General features: G+C 40.3%; 1 protein-coding gene across 2 annotated transcripts in view; it reads left to right on the top strand.

Annotated features, from left to right (window-relative positions):
- FBXL3 (F-box and leucine rich repeat protein 3) overlaps positions 1–14,678 on the top strand; it is a 22,827-nt gene continuing 8,149 nt past the window's right edge. The window contains exons 1-5 of one of the 2 annotated variants that reach the window (XM_071549813.1): positions 143–228; positions 434–643; positions 4,473–4,836; positions 6,881–7,003; positions 9,970–10,141. In XM_071549813.1, the coding sequence (XP_071405914.1) occupies positions 4,474–4,836; positions 6,881–7,003; positions 9,970–10,141 (658 nt within the window). In that variant the 5' untranslated portion in view covers positions 143–228; positions 434–643; position 4,473. Of the gene's footprint in view, positions 229–433; positions 644–4,472; positions 4,837–6,880; positions 7,004–9,969; positions 10,142–14,678 lie in introns of both variants that reach the window. The other variant, XM_071549819.1, reaches the window with a different exon arrangement.

A 14,678-nucleotide genomic window follows, 5' to 3' on the forward strand; every position in this document is an offset into this window, starting at 1 on the left:
GGGCCGCCGCCGCCATTTTGGCCGCCGCGTCGTTTCCGCCACTGGAGGTAAACAGAGAGGCAGGGCAGAGAGGGAGCGGCGAGACGGGACGGCCTGGACGGGACTGGACAGCTGGGGAGAGGCGGCGGCGCTGGGGTCGACCTCAGTGGAGAGAGCTGATGTGGCCGGAGCGGAGGTGCCAGCGCGGCCCGAGCCCCGGTTGACGCGGAGCGCAGCAGGAGCCGCCAGGTGCAGGGGCGGGGAGGGGCGGCGGGACCTTCCTCAGGCTGCCAGGCCTGAGGGCCCGGCCCGGCTCGGGGGCTCGGAGCGCGGAGCCTGCGGGGCTGAGCGAGCCCCGGGCCGGGCTGGGCTGGGCCGGAGGGAGCCGACCTTCCGGGGATCCTTCCCCGGGAGTAGCGGGAGATCCTGAAATCCTGGTCCTCCGTGTTTGCAGGGGGTTGCTGCCTGGCAGGCTTCCTGCCATAGCGGCAATGAATTGTGAAAGCCTCGGGTTGAGTTCGTGTCCGGGCCGCCCCCTCCGTAAGCCCGTGCCCTCCTTTAGCGCATTCCTGCTGCTCCCAGCACAGCCATTCCGGAGGGGTCCAGCAGCGAGCGCCTGGCTGGGAACGCGTTATCAGCTGGGTGTAAACAGCTCTGCACAGTGGTTTGTTTTGTTTGGTTTTGTTGTTTGGTTTTGGGGTTGGTTGGGTTGGGGTTTTTTTGTTTGTTTTTGAACTGCCGCTGTGTGCTCCCTGCCCCTTACTCGGCAATAAAAACAACGCCGAGCACGTGCTTCGCTCCTCCTCCCGAGACTGAGCTGTGCCAGTGGGGTTGGACGCGAGTCCTGCAAACAAGATAGGGCGGGTTGCGCCCGGGTGCGGAGTTCAGAAACAAGGCGATATAATGGACGGAGAAACTCACTTGGGAAATCTTAAGGAGTCAGAATCACAGAGTATTTTGAGTTGAAAGGGACCCACAAGGATCATCGAGTCCAACTCTTAAGTCAATGGCCCACATAGGGGATTGAACCCATGACCTTGGCATTATTACAACCAAGTTTTAATTACACCCATCTCACTGGCCTGGTAGAGTTGGGTATTTTTGTTGGTTTGGGATTTGTTTTTTCAGCCCCTCTCTGCCCCACTCACCTTTCAGTCTTAGATTCTAGAACAAAATTGATTATAGCAGCAGTTTGGAAAAACCGATCACTAATATGTGTGTCCTGAGTATACAAGGGAGAGTTAAAAGCAAGATTGATGGTTCAGACATTGGTAAGAAGTGATAAGCAATCATCCTTTGAGAAATAGGCTGTACCTGTACAGTAGTATGCTGGCATGGAATTTTGCATCCATATCTTCCTCGTTGAAAAGCTGGCCTTGGATTCTGAATGGTTAGATCTTTAGACTAGCAAGTACATTAAAAAGGTGACCTGAACTGCATTTGTCTGTTCTCGGCAATGTTCCTAGGCCTATTGCATATTAAATATGGAGAAAGGTTTACTTTCTTAAGTTGCCACGTTTTTTTAATAAATATCTTTTTAGATGGCTCTGCAAACTGCTGTAGGCAAATCTGCATTCTCTGAATTTTGTATTTGTTTCATTGTTAGGCATGGTTAGAGGCCAAAAGTTATTACAGTTTTAAAAAGCTATTCCAATACTTTAAGATCTGAAACAAGATGCCAAAGTTATTTAAAAATTAGATGACAAAACAGTTACGCAATTCTTAAAATCGTATTTTTTAATCTTGAGCTTAGATACTCTTTTCTCTTTGGAAAAATTCCACAGGAAAGTATTACTGAAAAATTATACTTAATCTCTCTTTTTAATCATGAGAGGGTCCAAGATATCAGTAACAAAAAAGATGTCTGGACATGTTTTCTCCAATCCCCTGCTTTTCAAGCCATGGCAGTTAGAACATGTAACATCTTATTTTCTTGGAAGAAAGTGACCTGAAATTCATCCTTGGTATGGTTCTAATGATGACTTTATTGTCTCTCTTTTTTTTTCAATTGGCCATCTATAAAAACATGGGACAGTACCCCCCAACTTTCAAGAGTGGGTTTTGATCTGTAACCAACATATATTAACTACTTAGAATTCATCCCACTTCGCTCAGCTGCAAGTTTTGAGTTGTCTGTTGATGACCTGGTCCACTCCTGTCAGCACATCTCATAGGCCTTTTTTTCAGCTGAAAAATTAATACAGTCTTGTTAGTGGCAGCTCACTCTTGGTCTTTTCTGAAAGGGAGAGAAAAAGAGAGGAAAACCTCCACCTATCTTAATGCAGTGATAAAAGTAGCCTACCTAACTAGAAAATTTATGTACGTGTATTACCTTACTAGCAAAAGATGAGACAGAATCTGTGAGGAAGACTCAGAGAGCCAAATTTTAATGCTACCTTGTGTAGTTTTTTCTAGATTAATGAGAGACGGCTTTGGATCAACTTTGACATCAAACATGCTGTCCTAAATTTGGCATGGGAATAGCTCGCCTGTGGTAAATGCTCATTGTAATATAGTCGTTTGGAATTCTATTTAGCCTAAAGTTTAAAGGAATGTTGCATTTCAGACCAGCTTACTATAAATATTATTCTTTCACTTTGGTGAGTAGTTCTCGCAAACAGAAACATGACAGGCTTGCAGTGGATTTGCTGATTAGTTTTTGATGAATTATAAGTTTAATACAGTTTTCACAGTTGCAAAATCCCGTTCCTTCATACTTTTGTTAGTTGCAGATGGTTGTGAGTCACTGTTCAGTTTCCTTGCTTCTGTATCGTTACAGTGGTTGGCTCAGCAACAGATTCTCAGGCAGAAAGCTCGTTCTGGTACAGGAGTCCCGTTTTGCATAATCCCATAGGAGCAAGCTGTGAATCACAGTAGATGGTTCTTAGGAAGCAAGTAGACATTTTTGCCCAGAGCTGTTCTCGTCTTTTGCTTGCCCCCAAGTGCTGCTGAGATTAAAAAACGAAGCTGAAAAGAACCCAAGACACAAATTTAGTTTATCAGTCCTTTGTGACAGTGTGCTCAGGTTTGCTTGCATCATCTTATCCGTGGCTTCAGACCTTAACTGATAGATTGCTTGTGTCATGTGAGTAGCTGGGATTAAAGTCTTTTAAAGATAGGTAAGGAGGTACTGGCTCTGAGAAAATAATCTGTGATGCATTGGATTATAAACAGTATAATTTTTAACTTGCATTTAATTTTAAAAAATACTTCCAAACTTTTACTTAGTTGCAGTACATAGCAGGGAAACTGAACTTTCCAGATCGCAGAAGGGCTGGGCATACGATAATCTCATACATGTGATTGTACTTGAATGTTAAACCAGAATGATTTCACTGTCTGTGAAGTCCATGTTTATCTTACAGAAATCAAGGGGGCTGGGGGTGCTTATACATGTTAAGCCCACCCCATCCCTTCATTCTCTCAGCTTTTTAGTGGCTAGACCTGAGCATATTGTAGTTTACTGTGAGGTCTCATTCATAGCCCTTTAGGACACGGGGTGCATCCTGCTGAGGCTTTTAAAAATAAACAGCCAATGCTGAGTTCAGTTGTAATATGGCATGTGGAAAAGAACACATCTTGAACAAAACCCAGTGCTAGATTTATTTCAGATATTCATAGTGATGGCAGATTTTTTCTCTTTAATGATGTAATCTAAGGTAGAACTTGTTGAAGGAACATCATTATGAAAAAAGTATATGCTGTGGAGAGTGAGATAGCCTTTTGCCTGAGGCTTGCTGAATTTAATTTAATTTTGAAGAAAGTTTTCTAACCATTCTGGAAACTCTTTTGGCGGGTTGAAACTTCCAGGTTATTACTAGAAATCTTTCATAATCTGTATTTCCTAGTTAGTTGGGAAAATGAAAGCACACCAGTGTTCCTGATTAAATGTGTTTTCAAGGATAATAATTTAAAACAGATACTTACTGAATTAACATATTTTAAATAAATTAGTTAAAAAATATTTGGTTGGATACAACGTCTGCAACAGGCAATGCCTGCAAGCCTGCATACAGTCTTTATTTACTTCCTTCCCGATTTTTTTTTCCTCCACAGTTTCATATTTTTTCTAAGAAGTAGGACTGGGGCAACAGTATGAATGTCAGAGCTCAAAAAATTGTTTACAAGATTATCTTTCCATCAGTAGAACAGCAGAGTAATAATGAACAAAACAGTAAAACAAATTAGGTTCAAAGTGTTCTCAAATAAAAGAATGAAACACTGAGAAGAGAATTACTATTATAAATGGGTTGGCACTGTTAATGATTAAAGAAGTAATACTAAAGCTATCAGTTTAGATGATAATGTTTTAGACTATAGCTTCAGTTTGATTGTTACTTGGGTTTTTTCCTTTATGTAGAGAAGGGAAAAAACCCTGCAAAAGTGTCATGGCAGAAAACATCCTTTTTCAACTCCAAAATTTTCTACTAATATTGTTCTCAGCTCTGTTACATTTACAGAATAAATAGATTTTTTTATTATTATTCTTATAGAATGAAACGAGGAAGGAAAACTAATGAGGCCAACAGCAGTTTATCTGAAGAGATAACTGAGAAGGAATCCAAGAGACACAAGGTTACAGAGAAGAAACCCACAGTTGTGCAGAGTCCTGACTGGGCGAACCTGCTCCAAGACATTATCCTGCAGGTGTTCCAGTACCTGCCCCTTCTGGATCGTGCTCATGCGTCCCAGGTCTGCCGGAGCTGGAACCAGGTGTTTCATATGCCTGATCTCTGGAGGTGTTTTGAGTTTGAACTGAATCAACCAGCTACATCCAACTTGAGGACTACTCATCCTGAACTAATCAAGCAAATAATAAAAAGGCATTCCAATCACCTGCAGTATGTAAGCTTCAAGGTAGTGTATTTTACAGGCTTTTTAAAAGCAGTTTTTAGTTCAAAAGAAATATGGCAGCTCTCAGTGAGGTAAGTGGCCTTTTCCAGCTTAGTGTACAGAAGAAATGGGTTCTCTAAATGGACATGTAGATATGGAGGTTACCTCCTAATTATATTATTTGTTTTGGATGCATTTTCAGGACCAAAACTTGCAATAGCAGTCCTGGACATATCTTTTCATTGCCTTAGTTCTGTTAGATGGACGTATTTTTTGTTTGGTGTGGTTTTTTGTTGGGTTTTTTTTGGTTTTTTATTCTTGTAGCAGCTTAGCTACTTAAAATTCTCCCTCAGTGAGTGGACAGAAATACTTCAGTTTTGATACAGCTCTATATTTGGGTTCCTGCCTCAGAATTAATTTTGATTAGGATGCATAAATTGAGCATTTCCTCATTTCGTGTCAGCTGGGTCTAATATTCATGGTGAGAAAACATCTAACGCACAGAGAGTGACTTCAGTACTATTAGTCAGCAACTAGCAGTTTTAATATTAAATTGTATGGGATTGTCTGTACTCAGCACAACTGCATTTCAACTAACTGAAAAAGTACATGGAACTTGCTCAGGGTGGGGTATATGTATTTTTGTGCCTGGAGGAGAAGTACCATTTGATCAGTATTGGTTCTGTTTACACAGATGAAAATTTTCAGCAGATGAAAATCTTTACACAGATGAAAATTTTCAGCAGATGAAAATCTTCAGTGGTAGCTTACCTATCACTGTGCTTTGCAAGGATGCTGTGAAACTCATGACTGTGTATGCATGAGCTGTGTGAGAAAGGAAACATCTTCTGCAGCAAGGTCAGCATTCGTGGTTCTGAGATCAGGCAGTTCTAAGGCAGGAATCATCAGCATGGGGGTAGCTGAGGCACCTCTGCCTGATACTGTGGTGCTTGATTGCAGTACCAGATACAAGATTTGCAGTGCTTTTATCACTGTCCAAATAAAGAAAACGTGTAGCTGTAGTGGAATGACCTTCCATTGTCTTATCTCCTGTCTGTGTTTCTTCACACTAAGTAATTTTGAATAATTTCAGAAGCCCATCTCTGGTAGGGTGATACCTGCATCATTTCTTGAAGGTCTTGCTTCAGGTGTCCTTCAGTGTCACAGAATACACGAGGCAGTGGGTGTAACACTGACTGTTAGTCTGTAAAGGCTGAAAACGTGAGGGGTGTTTTTTGCAGGCAAAGAAAGATTGGACAGTTGAAAATTGAGACTGTTTAGTGTGTGTTTGAGCAGAAAATGAGCATTGGCTGGATTTACATCGATTGCTGACAAGGTAGCGTGGCTTATTGTAGGCTTAAATTTGGTCTTGTTCTCAAGCTTTATACAGTTGTGTAGGTTTGCAAAGCTGTTATGCCTGCTGTGTATAAGGGGTTATTTGGAAAGCATGTCTGAGTGTCAGGTGAGACCCACTGGAGACACGCTAAGTGATTTGATTGTATAGCAAACTGGATAATAAAGGTTTTGTGATTTCTGTTCTTGTTGGGGTGGGGTTTGGGGTTTTTTTAGAGTATCCATTGCATGTCTGTTGTATTAATGATGAAAGGCCAGTCATATAGGTTCATATGATAATACACTTAAGTGTCCACAAGCTCAATATTGTGAACTGAGTCATTGAAAGAAGCAGTAGCTTTTCCACACAGTAAAAGATTTATGGAATTCCTGCATTTTAATAAGGAAGAATGTAAAGAGGAATTGGGGTAGGCTCTGGGCCCAGATGAATCTCCACTTGCTTATTATTTGATGTGGATTGAGTATCCTGAAATAAACTGTTTAGCTGACACCTCACTGTGCTATATTTTACCAAACTATTTAGTAGAGTAGTAAATTTATAGCAAATTATCTTGGATTTTTGATACAAACTTTTTTAGGGAAAAAAAGAATGAAATTGGATTCCCAATGAGATGTTTTGTGAGGGTTTTTTGACATCACATTTCAGAAGGTAAAAAAAAAGTTAGAGTATGTTTGATCCAGTGCTTTCTGAACATGAAATCCATTTTGTTTTAAGGTGGACAGTAGCAAGGAGTCTGCAGAAGCAGCTTGTGATATTTTATCCCAGCTTGTGAATTGCTCTCTGAAAACACTTGGGCTAATTTCAACTGCCCGGCCAAGCTTCATGGATTTACCAAAGGTATTTTAATATGTATATTTTCCTATTGCAATTTTTCAATTGTCTGTTGACCTCAGTGTAGTGCTGAGCAGCGTGGTGCAAGTCCAAAGGCCAAACGAATCAGGTCTGTGTATTGTGGGGGATGTTCAGGACACATTCACACGAGTGGTAGAGTTTATCCATGGGGACTTGCCATAGGGTTTGTGTGATGGATGAGCTCTCCTTGGAAAGCAATATGATCATGATTTTCAATACTTCATGTCATGCAGTCAAGCATCAGCTTCTTACGAGAAGTGCCCTGTATTTTTGGAATTTTCACTGCAATTTTTTCCTTGCAAGTTTATAAAAAATGAGACCTTGTTAGAAGGCATCTAATCTACAAGATAACAAATCTCTTACATGTGCTTCTGAAGAATTCGTGCTATGAGGTGGAAGTGTACTATTGCTAAGGAGCAGGATTGTGGTTGTGAAGGGCCAGACACAACTGGACTATTAGTTAGATCTCAGTGATGTCATTGATGGTGATGGTACAAGGATAAGAAAGAACTAGAGACAGCCATGGGAAAGGAAGTAAGCTGCAGGTTTAAGCAAGGTTAGCCACAGAAAGATTATCAATTACTGCCCTTGCCTGTAATTGTTGCACAGCCACATCATGTAGTTCTCTTGAGTATTTTGTTTTAATCCTTGGTTTTTTCAAAGAGGCTTTCCAGGTATTTTAACTAGTTCTGATACGATTTTTTTCCTTTTTTTTCTGGTGTGCTTTGAGTTGTGGTGATAAGAATCCTGAATGTAGTGAAAACACATTCTCGGTGTGTTAAGAATACTTTGCCCTTTCAGGTGTTGTTTATTGTTTTCTTTCTTACTATGAATGTTGTTCTAGCTCTCTTACTTAGCTTTCACAGGAGGGATATGTTATGGTCCTGTTTAACTTGCTGAGTAATTATTTGTAGTTATTCATGCTATGGTCTTACTCACCTTCAAGGCTTCTAAAATACAGGTTTCCTGTTTTTGTTCTTAATAGACTTACGTGTGGCCTTTAAAAATGAGCCAGAATTAGCTCTGGGCATAGTTTGTCTTTTGATGTTTACCATTCAGATAATCCTGTCATTGGCATCTGGAACCAGCAGTGATTTTAAAATTCTCTGGACCACTAATGAAACTAAATTAAATTGGAGCATAACTAAATTCTTGTGAGAAGCCTTTTAGTAAGAGGCCCATTAGATGAGAAACACACAAAGATGAATGGATTTGAAAAATGGTTAATACTATAGAGTGGTTTTGGATTTTTTTTATTTTTATCAGATTGTATAGGAGGTCTGAAGTATTTTGCATTTTTATCAAGATTTATCTTTATCTTCTGTTTTCAAGTAATGCCGTGACATCTAGCGAATGTCTGTAAATCATACCTGGCATGGTGTTGCCTAATCTTTTCACTAGGTACATTCTACATCAATCTTTTAAAGAATCATACTATAGGCTACATATGTGGCAGTACTGAAAAGACCAGCTTTTACATGTTGGGATATTATTGCCTGTTTTTCATTAGCTCTTCAAACTAGAAGTTTCAAGTTACCTGTTTTTACAGATGTGGTTAACTTTTTTGCCTTTGAATTTAACAGCCTTCTTAGTGAAGGAAATACTTTCTAAATATAGAGAATAAAAACACAGTACTAACACTTTCAGAAATAATATTAAATAATTAAAATAATAATATGAGAATAATAATATTAAATTATTATTATGTTATATTAAATTATTTACTATTAAATATAAAACATGCATTTAATTATTAAATTTTTTAAATCTTATATTATGTAGGTATAATATAAATAAAGCACCTTCTTTTGTGTGTGTAACATAATATAATCAGCTGTTGCCAAAATGCCTAAAGATTCTGAGTTGAACTTTGCTTCCACTTGTGTGAACGGACTTTGAAAGTTTGCGTTAGTGTGAAAATATTAATTCCTCCTCTAAATGTGATTGTGTGTGAGTTTTACCAAAAATCACAAACATACCACAGAGGAATGAACAAATACTGTTGCTAGGACTTCTCGTATGTAACTGAACTCAGGACGTGCATGTGGCTCAGAGCAGAGTAGTATTGGAATCAAAGTAGCAGGTCATTTTATGGAAACTTAATGTAGCGCCAGGAGAAAATATTTTAAGTCTTCTATTCCCTCAGTGTTATAAGAAGTCATGAAGCTGAGCTAATTTGCTTCCTCCCATACCAGTTCCTACAAGCACTGGCTGCATCTGCTCCTGTCTGTGTTTCCCAAGTTAAAGGTGCCCTGGGCTCTGTCTTTACTGATAAGTTTTAGTGATTATGTAAAAATGCTGAGGAGCAACTTGGAGCACTGGACCTACATTGTCTATGCTGCTTAATCAGTAATTAATTGATCACCTGCTCCTTGGCTGTGTTTGGACTGCTCCAGTTAGCTTTCCAAGATAAATCCATTCAAACCCTAAATCCTCTGGTGGGGTGGTAGGCAGGCAGTTGTATCATTTTTCTTTGGATACAACATTACAGGGTTGCCACTATGACCATACTTGCATCTCACCAATGCAGTACAACTTACCATGTGGGAATTCCTGTTCTTAGAAAATGCTTCTTTTAGAGTGACTTGCAAATTATTCTCAAAACTAGGGTTTCTTGGCTTTCCCTCTGCTCATGGTCTTTCTATAGATTTAAATCTATGCAGTGACCTATACAGGGTCAGGTTCTGGACAAGTTCTGATTTGTGTTCAACATTAGACATTCTGATTTGCTCAATACATAGACAGACAGCAAAAAGTTATTACACTTAATCTACTAAAAAATGTCATATTTAGTATTAATTTTTACTTATGCAATATCAAAAAAAAACACTTTTTCAGCAAATGCTGTCAGTAAGTAGAAGAAAACTAAGATTGCTGTGCACAGTGTGCAAAACCACTGAGATTTTTACTTCAGATGCCACTGTTTCATTTAAATTTTCTTTTTTTTCCAGTCTCACTTTATATCTGCACTGACAGTGGTGTTTGTAAACTCCAAATCCCTCTCTTCTCTCAAGATTGATGATACACCAGTAGATGATCCTTCTCTCAAAGTGCTCGTGGCTAATAACAGTGATACGCTCAAACTGTTGAAAATGAGCAGTTGTCCTCATGTTTCTCCAGCTGGTAAGCTGCTGTGGTCTTGTAGGATTGTTTTGTTGTTTGGGGTTTATTTATAATGCATGTATTAAATTCTGTCTGAATTTAATGGGTAATGAGGATGAGTGTGGTATTCACAGCAACTGTCATGGAATAAAGTCTTTCAGCTGGGCGTCAGGCCATCTATCCTGTCACTTCCAGAGTGACAACTGAGCTAACAATAAAATAGTGCACATCTGTTATGGGCAAATAACTACCATCCTGTGGAACTTAGAGTGTATATTGGCTTAATAGTGCACTACGTTTGCAATGACTAAGTATATCAGTATAATTAAACTTTTTGGAATGTGAGTTTCCACATTTTATTATGTATGGGGTTTGATGTTGCTGTATCATGGATTGTGGAGATCCTGATTTAGTCGTTCTGAAAGTCATTCTGATCTGTTGCTGGAGAATAAGTGCAGACAGCATCAACAAAGGGGTGATGAGACTGAGCTGTGCAGAACTTCTACCGTTACCAAATGTGCTTCATTAACACTAAATGTGTCAGTAGCAAGAATGAAGCCTGCTCTTGGGTCAGAATGAAATCACTCAAGATTGTTAAAGTTCATAGAATTAACATTTGTGGAAGGCTTGTGCAGTGCACAGCAAGTTTAAGATTTATTAACAGCCCATCAGCTTAACACTTAAAAGTTTTTCACTGAGAAATGGAAGAGGAATTGTAAATGAGATGCTGGCAACTTGGTTTGATTCCTCTTCTGAGGATGAGCGGAAACTGCTGCAGTTATCATAACTTTCTTTGTGCAAATGTATTACAGCTGTATATGTTAGGTATGTTTTTAATATTATAAAATTCAGCAGCAGGATTCCTAATATGTGGGGGAAAACAGTACTGTAGCAGAGGGTATATTATTGTAGTGTTAACAAACAAAAAAACCAATACCTTTTGCAGCTGTATCCCTTAGACAAAATATTGTGTTTGATTTTGTATAAGAAAATTCCTGAAAATGCACATCTGTTTTGCAGCAGATCGGTCCATCAACATGTTCACCAGTGTGTTAACTGGAATGTTATTTCCTCCAAAGCATTGTAATCATAGATAGGGGATTGCTTAAATTGGCTTTTCTGACTTAAAATGTTTTTTTGAGAATCAGCTTTGTGCCCAAGAAGTATGCGAGCCACAATGTGTCTATCTAGAGGAAGAGACTCCAGCAGTAATTTGTAGCTGGGCAGAGAGAGTAGTTTCCTTGGACTTGGATGCAAGAGTAACCTGTCAGCTCTAGCAGACTTTGGTGGCTTGTGACTAATCCTTGCTGGAAGGTTTTACTGGAACATCGTACACTTGGGATAATTTGCAAGGGAGCAGGGCTTTACAGAATTGCTTGAGTGGTGTGTTCTGATTGATGTACCTTGTCCGGTTTTAAATTGAAGGAACAGTGGGTAAGAAATGGTCATGCCTGTCTAAGGAGCAAGGAGCACCACTACTACTGTCCTTCATGGAGTGGAGATGAATAGATTGAGATACCAGGGAGTGCTAAGCAAACAGCTGGAGAGTTTGATTGCTTAATTCTGGTATGGGGTGTGCCCTGAGATGGAGAAAAAAGTGGGTGTACTGGGTTTGCACGGCAGTGTTTTTTGTAGCGGTGGGGGAGAGGGGCTACAGGGGTGGCTCCTGTGAGAACCTGCTAGAGGCTTCCCCCATGCCCAACAGAGCCAAGGCCAAACCCATCTGTGACAGTGGTAGCACCTCTAGGATAACCTGTCTGAGAAGGGGGAAAAGTTACTGCAGGAGGGCAATTGCAGCTGGAGATAGAAGTGAGACTGTGTAGGAGAAACAACTCAGTAGACATCAGTGTCACTGAAGAAGGAGGGGGAAGAGGTGCTTCAGGCACCAGACCTAAGATTCCTCTGCAGGTGAAGACCATAGTGAAATGGGCTTTCCCTCTGCAGCCCATGGAGGTCCATGATGGAGTGGAGATCCACCTGCAGCCCCTGGAGTACCCCTTGCTGAAGCAGGTGGATGCCTTAATGGGGCTGTGACCCTCTGAGAACATCATGCTAGAAGTCTATCCTGGCAGAGCTATCGAGAGAGGAGCCTATGCTGGAGGAGGTTTGCTGGCAGGAGTTGATCCTGTGGGGGACACTGGAGTCTGTTCCTGAAGGACTGCACCTCATGGAAGAGACCCACGCTGGAGCAGTTCGTGAAGAACTGGAGACTGTGAGAAGGACTCCCATTGGGAGAAGCTGGTGGAGGACTTGCTCCTATGGATGGAGCCCCACACTGGAGCAGGGGAAGAGTGTGAGGAGTCCTCCCCCTGAGGAGGAAGAAGCAGCAGAAACATGTGAAGAATTCACCACAGCCCCGATTTGCTGTCTCCCTGCACTTCTGGGAGCAGGAGGTAGAGAAAATGATGAGGAAGTTAAGCCTGGGAGGAAGGAAGGAGTGTTACAATTCAGTTTTATTTCTTATGACCCTACTCTGATTTAATTGGTCTGTTTCACCTGTGATGGTATTTAATGAGTGACCTCTCCCTTTTGCTCTTATCTCCACTCATAAGCTGTTAATTATTTTCTCTCTCCCCTGCCCAGCTGAGAAGGGGAGTGCTAGAGCAGTTTTTGTGGGGACCTGGTGACCAGCTAGGGACAACCCACCAAGCGGAACCAAAGAAAGGAGCGGGTATTTGGATAGCTGGCTTCAAGAGCAGGCAGGCTGCAAAAGAGAGACTCTTGAAGGAAAATGTGACCTGGATTTTTTTTCTAATGGGAATATTGGAATTAGCAGGTTACTATAAATGTGGAAAAACTTTAAACGAACCAAAAGGGCTGTGAGTTGCAAAATGAATTACTTATAGATGCAGTTAATATATCTTCAGATTGGAGCTTGGGGGATTGTTTATTACTAGATGAGTTCTCAAGCAACTTGCTAGTGAAGGACAGAAAAGAGTAATGCAGGTATCCCTGCACTAGTGCAGGGATAAAGGAAAAAGGTTGATATCAAACTGTGAATTGCTCTAAGTTACTGTACAAAGAAAGAGGCATGTGTGAGTTTGGGCTGGAGAAACAAAGGCAGTGATGTATTTCTTATCTTTGTGATCTTATCTGAGGTTTCTTCTCTTTGCAGTTCCCCTCTGAAATGTTAATTATTGGAACAGAGGGAATGGAAAGCGTTCCTGTGACGGCTGTGTTTCTGCTCTGCTTTGGTGGTAGGAGCACTGCTGCTCTTCTAGTGGGGAGTAGGGAAGCAGAGTGGTGCAGGGTGTGTCTGCATCAGGGGCATCATGTATCAGGGATCATTTTCGTGCAAGTCTCTGCAGTATGATACCAGAGCTATTTACCTCTCAGTGACACAAAGGTTTAAGCAGTGCCTGGGGATGTTCTGTGAACAACATGGACTCCAGGCAGGCTCTCCAGTAACTATTTACACTGTATTCATTGTAGCTCTATATGCAGGATACATAATTTCATTGACAGATTGTGGATATCCAGTCTCAGACCCATAAAAAATTGGAGTAAGTTGAAACCCAGCTGTTTCCTTTTTGCATGTACTTGTCCATAATGTACCCTAAAGTTAACGAAGAGTATTTGTGGAAGGATGACAGCCAGAACAAGAAGCTGGTTTGGATGCTAAATTTGTAGCAGGTTGTTTTCTAAAGCTTTGCAGTGATGATAAAATGTATATGAATCTTGAAACTGCCTAGAATATTGTATATGTCAACAAATCTAGGTGTTCCTAAGCAGCATGTCTGAGTATGCTTAAAGGGAGTGGTCTTAGTAGCTTTGTTGCTATAAGAATAACTTTGTTATCATTCAAAGATAGGAAATAGTATCACAAACGTGTAGACGGTACCCAGAATTTTGTAATTCTACTTTTGTTCTAATTTTGTATTTCAATATTACAAAGGAAAAAAAGCACCTTTACCCCCTTCCCCAAATCCTGTATTCCTGTATTTTCACTGCCTCTTGGATACCATCCCTTCCTCCCCAAATGAAAGAAGTATGCCTGTACTTACTGTTTTTACAGGAAATGGTTGCAATAAGAGTTGGGTTAAAATTCTGTCTAAATTTTGCTTTGGTTTTGTTCATCTAACAGAGATTTTTTTATATTTAAAATTTAAATATTTGATAGAATTTTCCATGCATGTGCTCTTGCAAGTCCTTGAGTGGAAAATACATACTCTTTTTGTGTACATATTCATGCAGTGTTCTTGCAGTGATTTTATTTTTTTTTGGAAAGTGTTTCTATGCTCAGTCTAGGCTTCTCTTAAGTCTAATAGCTGCATCTTAAAATAACTGCTGTTGTATTTCTTCCTGTTGCTTCAGAGCCATAGTGTATTGAGCTTGGATTTTTCAGTTCCATGTTCAATGCTATATTCTCATCACCTCTATTAATGGAAAGGCTGTATCCCACATTTCACAGGTTTCTGGGTCACATGAAATGCAGAGGACTGTATGCTTTATATAGTGCTTTTCATTTTTTTCAGTACTGTTACCAGTATGGTACCATCCCTACTATGCACAAATAGGATAAGTGGAAACCTTAGACTGAATTGAATTCTTTTTGTTA

The sequence above is a fragment of the Pithys albifrons genome, chromosome 1 (genome assembly GCF_047495875.1).
Source record: "Pithys albifrons albifrons isolate INPA30051 chromosome 1, PitAlb_v1, whole genome shotgun sequence".
Classification (NCBI taxonomy): domain Eukaryota; kingdom Metazoa; phylum Chordata; class Aves; order Passeriformes; family Thamnophilidae; genus Pithys; species Pithys albifrons.